Source organism: Chelonoidis abingdonii, chromosome 9 (genome assembly GCF_003597395.2).
Source record: "Chelonoidis abingdonii isolate Lonesome George chromosome 9, CheloAbing_2.0, whole genome shotgun sequence".
Taxonomy (NCBI): Eukaryota; Metazoa; Chordata; order Testudines; family Testudinidae; genus Chelonoidis; species Chelonoidis abingdonii.
In genome coordinates this window covers 82166265-82177063 of record NC_133777.1, presented here as the reverse complement: position 1 = coordinate 82177063, position 10799 = coordinate 82166265, and the positions used below count along the sequence as shown (strand labels likewise).

At 57.2% G+C, this 10799-nt stretch overlaps 1 protein-coding gene across 1 annotated transcript; it reads right to left on the bottom strand.

Moving 5' to 3' along the window:
* Positions 1 to 3573: 3573 nt before the first annotated feature.
* Positions 3574 to 10522, bottom strand: SKOR1 (SKI family transcriptional corepressor 1). The gene is given in 14 exon segments (XM_075069073.1): positions 3574 to 3671; positions 4044 to 4109; positions 4592 to 4666; positions 4936 to 5010; positions 6260 to 6331; positions 6973 to 7080; positions 7726 to 7822; positions 8582 to 9172; positions 9175 to 9312; positions 9314 to 9346; positions 9348 to 9441; positions 9443 to 9497; positions 9500 to 9535; positions 9538 to 10522. Coding segments are annotated over 14 exon segments (2523 nt in total).
* Between the last annotated feature and the right edge of the window lie 277 nt (positions 10523 to 10799).

The following is a 10799-nucleotide window of genomic DNA, read 5'->3' as shown; positions in this document are numbered from 1 at the left end:
AACACCTACAAAAAACTCCACCAAGCATTCTCAAACTACAATACCCGCATGAGGAAATAAGGAAACAGATCAACAGAGCAGACCAACGTGTACCCAGAAGCCTCCTACTGCAAGACAAACCCCAAGAAAAGAAACCAAACAGACTCCACTGCCATCACATACAGTCCCCAGCTAAAACCCCTCCAACGCATCACCAGGGATCTACACCCATCCTGGACAATGACCCACACTTTCACAGGCCTTGGATGGCAGGCCAGTCCGTTGCCCCCAGACAACCTGAAACATATTCTCACCAGTCACTGCACACACCCATTGTACTCAGCTCAGGAAACCAATTCCAGCAACAAACCTCGATGCCAACTCTCCCACATATCTACACCAGCGACACCATGCACAGGACCTAACCAGATCAGCCACGCCATCACCGGTTCATTCACTGCACGTCCACCAATTAATATACCCATCATATGCCAGCAATGCCCCTCTGCTAGTACATTGCCAAACTCGGACAGCTCTACGGAGAAGGAAAATGGACACAAATCAGTATTAGGAATGGCAATATACAAAAACCTGTAGTAGGCACTTCAACCTCCCTGCCACACTATAGCGACCCTTTAGGGGCCACCTGCCGCAAAAAAAACTTCAGGACAGACTTCAAAGAGAAACTGCTGGCTTCAGTTCATCTGCAAATTGGACTACCATCAGCTCAGGATTAACAAAGACTTGTGAATGGGCTGCCAATTACAGAACCGGATTCTCCTCCTGGTTTTCACACCTCAGCTGCCGTAGAAACAAGCCTCATCTCCCTGATTGCGCTAACCTCATTAACTCTAGATTGCCTGCATATATATATCTGCCCTTGGAAATTTCCACTACATGTATCTGACGAAGTGGGTATTCACCCACGAAAGCTCATGCTCCAAAACGTCTGTTAGTCTATAAGGTGCCACAGGATTCTTTGCTGCTTTTACGGATTCTCTGTGGCAGCAGCCCAGGTCAGCTCCTACCCCCTGGGGGCAGAGTAGGGTGACCAGAAAGCAAATGTGAAAATAGGGAAGGGTTGAGGATGCAAAAAGCGAGACCCAAAAAGCGAGACTCTCCCTGTAAAATCGAGACACCTGGTCCCCCTAGGGCAGAGACACTTCCAAGTTGTTTGTTTGGGTCAGGCTGTTTATTTCACTGGGCCCAACAGTAGTGATCGGTCCCTGCTTGCTTCGCTGGGGACTCGGTGTGGTGAAATCTCAGGCCCAGGCTTTCTGGAGGAGGGAGGTTTATGTCTGGGCTGTCTGAACAATCCCAGCTAGGCAGACCCGGGAGCGGGTGTTTTAGAAGAGAAACATCGGGGGAAAGAGAGAGACCTTATTTGGAACAAGAAATAGACCAAACGGCTGCTGCGTATGGCTCCCAGAGTAACAGCCTGGACCTCTTTCATGGAGCAATTTCAGGGCGAATTCGGCATTTATGTACCGATTCGACACATCGTATCTACAAGCCCAGCTAGTCAATAACCTACAGCCCTGTTCAGGGAAGGGGAGGGGAAACGGGACCCGGCCCCAGGACGATTTGGCCAGCTAATGAAAGGATGCTGGGGTGTCTCACTGACCAAATCCAGCTCCCTCCCTGGGAGCCCGGCCAGGCAGCGGTTTGTGGGGCCTCGCCAGAAGATTAGCAGCTTGGTCTACAGGAGCAGCTGATCAGAGGACGCCCTGCCTGTGAGTTCAGCGCCCCCCCCTCTCCCCCCAGTTGGTTCATTTTCATGTGAGGCCGCTGAGCCACCGGCAGGGCAGTGACTGCCCCACGGGGTAGGCCAGGGGAGCCTCCCCCACCCTGCCGGGGGCGGGCCAGCCAGGCCAGGGCGCCCCCCACGCGGACTCCGCCGTCCCCCCTTTTTCGGCAGCTGTTTCTGGCTAGGTGCAGCCCGGGCTGGACGCAGGTGTTCCGGCGAAGGGGTGCGCCGGCCCCTCGGAGCTCAGTCCCGGGCTCCCCTGGTGACCCCAGCCTAGACCTGCGCATTAGGGAGCCCCCCCGCCCCACACCCCTGGCAGCAGAGCGCTCGGGCCAGGCGAAGCCCGCTACACCCCAGCAAGCCCATGCAGAGTGACACCGGCTCTGCCTCTTCTCTGGGTCTCACTCCGATTCGGGGAGGAGCGAGCCGGGGGCAAAGCACCGGGCGTTGTTTGGGCCCTTGTACCAAGGGAGGGAAATGTCCCAGCTGCGGACTGGGCTCTGGGGAAGGAGCGGGCCAAGGAGCCAGTCAGCTCTAGGAAGCCCGCTGTCCTCACTCCTAGGGGCTGCGGAGCCGGCCCGGTCCCAGCGAGCAGCAGCAGCAGCGAGTCCCGGGCACGGGAACTGGGGCTGAACAGCGGATCTCGCCTCCAGCCTCGGCTTTGCGCCTGGCGCGGCTGGCTCTGGGGAGGGCAGAGCGGCGGCGGCGGCGGCAATGAACCAAACCAGGGTGCGCCAGAGGCCGCCCCGCTGACTGCTGGGGAGATGGTCCCGGGCTGTTAAGCTGCTGCCGGGACTCCAGCGTGTCCCTTCGCTGTCCACAGCCGGCTGGGGCCGAGACCACCCCTGGCTGCGGCTGAGGTCAGGTCCCGGAGGCTAATTGAATAAGGCGAGGGGGTGAGAACCCGAGGTGGGGAAGGCGGCAGAGAGAGGGGCTCTCACTGAGAAGCAGGTGGGACGGACCCTGTCCCCGTCCTGGCCAGCCGCGAGGGCAGAGGTCTAGGACTCTGCTCGGAACTGGAGTACAGACACCGTCGTCCAGGTATTTCCCCCCGCCCTTTTGGCCAGGAAGAGCCTCTACCCCGGCCTGAGCCAATTCGGAGCCCATTCGAGCCAGTCCCTTTTACAAGTGGAGCGAGTCGAATCGCTTCGAACAAAGGTCGGTACCCGACTGGCTCGTCTCCGGGGGGAGGGGGAGGGCAAGAACTCAGCAGCCACCCCGCTGTGCTTAAAGGCGGTTTTATTAAAGAACAAAACTCGCGTACAGAGATTTCTCCCCCCACAATAGGGGCATGGTTGGTTTTACTGATTTCTCCTTTCCTTGGGTGTCCCGTGAGTCGCAAGCCGCCCGATAAAGTGCTGTCACATCCATCATGTACAGGGAGCGTCGAGGGGGAATAAATATACATCATAAATTAAAATTCAACAAATACTGGACCAAGAGAAATCACAGTACATTTATATCCATTGCACAGAGCCACTTTTTCCAGTCTAGACAAGAGGTTCAAGAAATGGACAGACAGGTAGGCATGGAGGGGGCAGACTGTGAGCAAGGAAAAAGTAGCTTGCAAAATTCCTTGAGTAGAACCGGTTCACGGCGGACTGTGTCTGGGGCGTTTTGCTTTGTTAATTCGGTTTTGGTCCGTTTACATCTTGGCGGTCAGCTGCCCGGATTCGCAGACTAGGAGCTGTATTTACACGTCTAGAAACGCTGAGCCCGAGAGCCCCACACAGTCTCGTATTTACACGTGTCTCCTTAGAAATGGCTTGTGGCTGGGTTTCCCCTTTCGTGGCGCAAGGGGCTGCCGGCTATTTACACTCCGAAGTCGCATGGCTTTGGCTGGGGGCTCACTGGGGCAGCAGGGGCGGTTTGAAGGAGCAGTTCCCCGTGCAGTGGCGAGGCGTGAGCATTTTGCAGGAGAAGTGGTGGAGCGCGTCGTGGGCCTCTGCAAAGAGACAGACAAAGCAAACTCGTTACTCCTGGTGCCCCACACGCGTTCACACCGGGCCCGGTTCGGATCCCCGCTGCCCGGGGCAAAGCAGCGGCACAGTCTCAGGTGCATCCTTCAAGGGAAATTGATTGAGGCGTTTTCCAGATCTGCCCACTGCCCCAGCACACTGGGTTCAGCCTTTCCCCATTGTACCGACACCCGTTTGGTTACAAACCCGAGTGACCCGCGTTTCGTTTCGCATCCGTGATTCCCTTCCCTCCTCTCTCTCTCTCTCTCTCTCTCACACACACACACACACACACAAAAATGATTTTTCAGGGGGGCATTTCCCCCCCCCCCATCTCCTTCCGTGCTTTGGAGAGATACCTTTTAACTTCTGCTGGATGGCGTAGCGAGCTTTCCTCTCTTGGTCCAGTTCGTTACACAGGGTATCTGGGAAGAGGGGGATGGGTCAGAGTGAAGGGTATAAATCAATCCCCCCCACACACAGCCACTTTAATGAAGCCAGGCGCTGGAGTTGGGGGTTTAAAAACAAACCAAGGAGCGCGCTCGCTTCTGATCGCAGCCTGGCATTGGAAAGTAACGGCTGAGAACTGCGCTTTAAGGCAGATAGATACAGTCAGAATTCAAGTAGACTTAGGCATTACTTCCCAGGTAATTTTACGCCTCGGTTTTTAATTTAGAAGCCCTGGAAATTGCTGCGATAAGAAGTTCAATCACTCCTATGTAATGATGCCTCCCAGCCGAACGCTGGGCTGCCTGGCGATTCCGAGGCTGATCAGACTAACAAAAGGATATTCGATAAAAAAAATAATTGTTAAATTACCTTCCATTTCCATGTAAATGACTGCGCTCACATGGCAGCTCCCTACCAGGGCGGCTACGCGCAGGCTCTCACCTGAGTCGAGCCTTACCTCTGACAATTTGAAGCTGTTGGACCATCTCTTCCCTGTACGCCAGCTCCCTCTTCATCTGATCCTGGAAATTATCTGTGCGGATGGCAGGCAGCAGTGAGTTAGAACTGCGAAGCAGCCTCCTTCACCCGTGGCCCAAGCATGCAGGGGGTAGGTGTGACACAGCCCTGCGGCTGGGGGACATTGTCCCACTTTTCCGTTGCTCAACATAGTGCGAAGCTACAAGACCCCAGTGGGACCGGTTCAAGTGGATTTTGAGTCCTTATAAAAACTGGAGTCGTTGATACGTGACCCATCAAGGCGGCTCGGCAGAGGAGGCGCTCTGGGGGGGGGGGTGTTGGTACCTTTCAGACTTTGGAATTCCCGTTCTAATTTCTTCCTAAGCTCCACTTGCTCCAGGAGCAGTTTTTGCAACTCGTCTGTGGAAAAATGAAGCCTCACATGAGAAAACACTTTCCGTCTGGAGAAGGAGCCGCGCTTGCTTGAATAGTATTATATTACATGAATCATAGGAGTTAATCGCTCCCGGGAAAAAATACCCACAGCCTAAATACAACGATATTGTATTGTCGCACTCGGCGTGGGAACGAAAGACACATGGAATCGATGGCGTCCATCCCAAGGAATGGGGTGGGGGGGGGCTGCGTTCGTTTTCAGGGCGCACTGAAGCGCCCTGGTAGCCAGGAGGATCAAACCCTTACACTAGGGTGACGCTTTTTAATAGTGGAGAGGTTGCAACAACAGCGGGTAGGTGGTTTTAAACCCAATCTGTGCCGTGAATCATTCCTGGGGATTTCTGCTCGCCCCTGTTTGGCAGATTTCAGCCAAGGGGACACTTCAAATCCCTGCCCATTACGGACAATGCGAATCACCCCCCGGCCTTCAGCTTCTCAGCTGGTTTATGGAAAGTGTCAACAGAAGGTGGAGGTGAATTAACCATCCCACGCAGCAGCCTGGCCCCCTCGCACGGCGCCTATAAGCGTTGAGGGGGTTAGTTACAGTTTGGGATCCCTGGTCAGACCGCTCGCCAGCCAGCCCGAGAGAAACGAGCCCTTCTCGGAGAGTTTCTGCCCCTTTATTGGCAGACAGGTCTTCACCACGGCGCGGGGTGTCTACCCGGCCTGTTTCACCAGCGCTAGGTGCGCGATTCGACCCCACTCCCACTCCACTTAACAGTAGGGCCCGGTCCTTTGGACAGGACGGAGTAGATCCCATTCACCCAAATCTCTCTCGCTCACCCTTTATCTCTTTCGCTTGCTCAAAACCCAAAAGGGCGAGGAACTGGCATATAAAGCCAGCTATGGACAGGGATTGCTCCATTCCCCGCCTAAGGAGATCCTCACACACGTTTTGGGTTCGAGTCATTCTGGGGTAGAGATGGCGTTATTGCTCTTAGCGAGAAGGCAATAGAGTCTACGCCTTCCAAGGTCTTTATAAGAACAGAAAATCGAGTTATTTATCCACATGCAGTTCATTGGATTGCAGAGCCCGATTCATACCAAGAACTGAAACCTTAAGTTAAACCCTATCGATTCCTCCCCTGCCACGCACGCACCCGGTCGGGACCTGAGGTTACTGAGTTGATCAATCAGCTTGTGGTAGGATGCAGCTGAGAAGCTAATGGAAAAATCCCCCTGCCAGAGGGTCACCGGAGCCCCGGAACCTCACCTCTTGCCAGATTTTCAATGTCTTTTTCAACTAGTTGGGTCCCCATAAAGTCAATGCTGAGACCTTCCTCACCTGCAGTGCAGAACATGCATAGGGTTAGAGAGTTGCTTCTACAGGAGACCAGAGGGTCAGAGACAAAGTGAGAAGCAAGCAGTAGGTTGAGTTCATCCTGTTACTGGGGCGAGGAACTGGGGGAGACGTGCAAGAACCAGACTGTCCATACACACTGCCCCGGACCAGGCCAGAAAGTTTACTAACAAGTTGTGAAAGACACAACCGACAAAGGTTCAAATGGTCGCGGGTGGAGATCAGCGAGTCCTGTTCCGCATTAAACACGGTCTGGCTGTAAGCTCCTCAGAGCGGTGAGGTATTAAATAATGAAAGTGGGGTGGGGGTTAAAGCTAAAACCGGATCCTACTTCTCATGTGTGTAAATGACAAAACGGGGGGGGGTGGGGAACAAATTATTTAAATCTGTATTTGCCTAACGCTGTAGGGGACAGCTTCCTAGTGGAGATTTAAATGAACGCCTTTCGGGGGAGAAAGAGGGCTGCCAGAAGTGCCTGTTCTTTAGGCGGAAGATGAGGAGTGCAGGGGTTGCGATTTAGTGTCCCTGGGCCCGCACTCCGGTTTCCACCGCAGTTCTGCGTCTGAACGTTACAAGAGAACAAGCCTCCTTTGAAACAGAAGGAAAATCCCAGGCCTACTGCTTACCTCTGTCGGTATTTACAGGGCTTGGATGCGAGACATTCCTTTGGTCTTGATAGGATTTGCTGCTCTCTAAATCCTCTGCTGTCGAGTGATTGTCGTCCTTATCTTGCTCTTAAAGTTAATAAACCGATTTTCAACCATAAGCAACGAAAGTATGATCCTAATATGTCCTTAATTACATAATTAAGGACAAAGTCCTTATTAAAGCCGTCTAATCCTAATCGCCTTGCAAGTGGAAAGTAGCTTGCTCTCCTGGAGCTTTACCTAAAGGTGCATTCATGCTACCCTACAGCGCGCACGCTCTCCTAATCAGGGGACACCAAATCCAGCTGAAAATAGAGTAAAAAACGCAGGCTTCTCCATCAAAAATTCAGCAGCTGCTTTGAGGTTTTCGCTGCCAGACCTTTTGCAAGAGGGCAACTTCACCAGGGAGAGTAAAATACTTGCCATTTAAGGACAGTTTACACCCAGCAAATATTTGCACCTAAATAAATCCGAATTTAAAAAAGCGGTCTATCAAAAGGACACCCGATGTTTGGTTTATTTGCATGGAAGACCTTCCTTTAACACAGCTAAGTTTGTTTGAAAGTCCTGCCAAAAATGGAAATGACAGGGAAAGATTCATAGAGTCTATTAGCAGGCTCGGAATAAGAATTATTCCAAAGGAGGGGGAGGTTGCCTCTCTTTTCTCTCCCCCTCCCCAGTTTAAAATTTCAAGCCATAAGAGACAATTGCTAGCAAAGACGTCAATTTTACCATTTGCCTCGGGGTTGCAAAGATAAGTGGTTGCAGGCCCCAACGAAGCAGCGTTCTTCAGAGCCTGCAGATGATCTTCTCTTTCCTGGGCGTAGACCTTCAAAATAAACGGGAACATTAACTGGAATTAGCTGTGGGGGTGTCACACCAACGAGGAGCCCCCGACAGGTTTCGTGCAGTCGGAGAGGAAGAGGCCCCGGAGTTGGGGCCGGTTCCTACTGCTAGGCTTTGCCAGAGAGTTGCATCCCTGCGGCAGAAGGCGACTATCGTTTTATTAATCGTAATTATTAGCGCTCCGGAGAAAACTACCCCCATTAAAATTCAACCGCGGAGTACAAGAGCTTTTCAAAGCCTGCAGCCCCCACAGACCCAGCAGCCGCCTAATTTTAGGCAATTTTCCCCCTAAGCATGAAAGCAATCCTTTTAATCAGGTTAATTAGCTGTGCTTTAATACGGCTGCATGTTAATTTACAGGTGCGTCGAATAGCCCCTTTTAAAATAGAAAGGTGGGGGAGGGGTGAACCAAAGCCGCCCCCCGTGGGAGTTCACACCTGCGGGGTTGAATGTCCAGCGGGCTAGGGACAGTGACTCTCCCCTGCCGGCTTCGCCCGGCTGCTGGGCCCCTGGTAAAGCCACGCAGGCCCCGGCGATCAGAGCCGTATCCGCCACCTCCCCAGGGCCTGGTCTCTAGCATCTGCCCGGCCAGGACCCTGCCTGCGCCGCGGGCCGGCCGGCCTGGCCTCTCCCGGGGGCTGGGACCTTGCACCCCGGGGCAGGGGCCTGCAGCGCTGCCGCCTCTGTGCGCCCGTGGGCTCAGCGCCCAGCCTGGAGCGAGGTCCCCAGCCGAGCCCCCCACCTCGTAGCCGCCTCTGCTGCTGCTCCTCTGTGGGCTCCCCTCAGGCGGCGGCAGGTTCCCCTCCTCTGGCCCCTGCTCGCCGCCTTTCTTCTCGGCCCGACGCGGCGGCTCCTTGGCCCTGGGCAGCAGCTGCAGCTCCTCCGCCTCCTCGACGGCCGCCGCCACCTCCTCCTCGTCCTCGGGGAAGCGGTTAGACTCCACGTCCACCTCGGGCTCGTCGGCCGTGTCGGCGCCCGGCGAGAGGGAGCGGTAGCTGGAGCTGCCCTCGCTGAGGAAGTCCGGGGACAGGTAGCCGGCCGCGCCCCGGCCCGCCCCCCCGTAGGCCTCCCGGGTGCCGTACAGTTTGGCGATGCTCTCCGCGTCCTTCACCACGGGGCGGAAGGCGGACAGGTAGCTGCCCTTCCTGGGCAGGGGCAGCGGGGGCAGCAGCGCCTCGTCCCCGGACCGCTCCTCCTCGGCGGCCGCCCTGGAGAGGGCGCTGGAGCAGCGCTCGCCGTCCGCCCCGGAGCCCTCCTGCGGGGTGGCGCTGCTGCGCCCACTCCCCGACGGCTCCGAGCCCTCCAGCTCGCTCTGGCGGCCTCCGAGGCCCGGACGGAGTCGGCGGCGGCCGCGGCGGCTGGCCGCCGGCGAGCCGCCACCACCACGCGGTGGCGCCGGCTTTGGCGCTGGCTCTGGGGCCGGTTAGGCGGCACTGGCAGGCTGCCGCGGCGCGGCCAGACATGGGGGAAGGGGCGGGTAGACGCGCGTGTCCTGTGCGGCGCCGCCGCTGGTGCGGCGGCTGCTGGGGTTGGTGCGGGTGGGGGTGGGCGGTGCCCCAGAAATGCCCGGGCGGCAGGGCGCCCCTCTTGCCCGGCTCGCTCCGCCGCTCCGCCCAGCGTAGTCTCCTGCTTCTTGGGGCAGAGCCCGAAGGCGGCGCAGGGAAGCCGTAGGGGTGCGGAAGAGCGGGCGGCGGCGCTGCAGCATTCCAAAAGCCTTGCTGGGCACCGTGGATGACCGTGGAGCTGCGCACCGCGCACAGGCCCGGCCGGGCGCCCGGCCGCCGCGGCGCCCGGCCAGCGCGCGGCCAGCTCGCTGCCCGCGGTCGCGGCCCGTCCTCGCCCGCTGCAGCGCAGGCTCTTCGTGGCACGCGGTGGCCAGCTCGCTCCGGCCGGGCGGCGGCGGGTGCAGGGCGGCCTTGGCGGCCGAGGAGGCTCCGGCGGCGGCAGCCCCGTGCAGGGAGAAGGTCCGCTTGCGGGTGCCGCCGTTGAACATGGCCTTGACATCCTCCCAGGCGTGGCTCAGCTCGTCCGTGGCCGTCTTGTCGCTCAGCTTGAGGTGGCGGCGCCAGGAGTTGAAGTTGGCGGCGTCGGGCTGGGTGTACTTGGAGTCCGGCGTGCGGTGGGAGTGGAAGATGAACTTGTTGGGCGAGAAGTACATGCTGCAGTAGCAGCACTTGATGCACTTGGCCCGGGAGCTGTTGTAGCGGGCCGGGATGAAGCTGCCCCGCGAGCCCCAGGCGCACTCGTGCACCACGTCGAAGGCGAAGTTCTCCGGCAGCTTGGGCGGCTTGTGCTCGCCCAGGAAGGACTTGCAGAGCCGCTCCGCCTCCCGCTTGGTGATCATGCCGCAGCGTCGGGACGAGATGGGCATGGCCCCGGCCCGCCGCAGGATCTCCAGCTGCACCGGGGTGCACTGCACGCAGGTGATGCCCAGCGCCACCCGCCGGTTGTGGATCTCATTGTAGCTGTAGTTCTTGAGCAGGGTGTTGGAGATCTGCGCCAGGCACAGGCGCTCCTGCCCGTCGATGACCAGGGACACTATGGGCACGCCGTACAGGGAGGTCTCACCCACTTGGTTGGGCTTGAGGGGATTGGCGCCCGAGTAGGGCTGCAGCTCTTGCTTTGAATTCGGGGAGGAGCTTGAGTCTCTCCCCGTTCCCATCTGACTGGCAATCGCCTCCATCCCCCCAAAAACAATCCTGCAAAACAAGAACACAACAAAAGGCAGAGGTTAGCCACGCACCCGCGGCCCTGGCGTGCAAAGCCAGGAGGCCGGGCGAACTCCACCAGCGAAGGCTGCCTGGGCATCGTTTGGCCTTTTGTGCCGCAGCAGATCTCCCCTACCTGGTCAAATTCAGTCTTAGCAGCAGCCCCGCATCCGTCTCTACACCGTGGCGGGGGCATTGCACAGGCAGAAAATTCCCTGGGCGCTGGATGGTACAAGGAGACGGTTTGAGAGG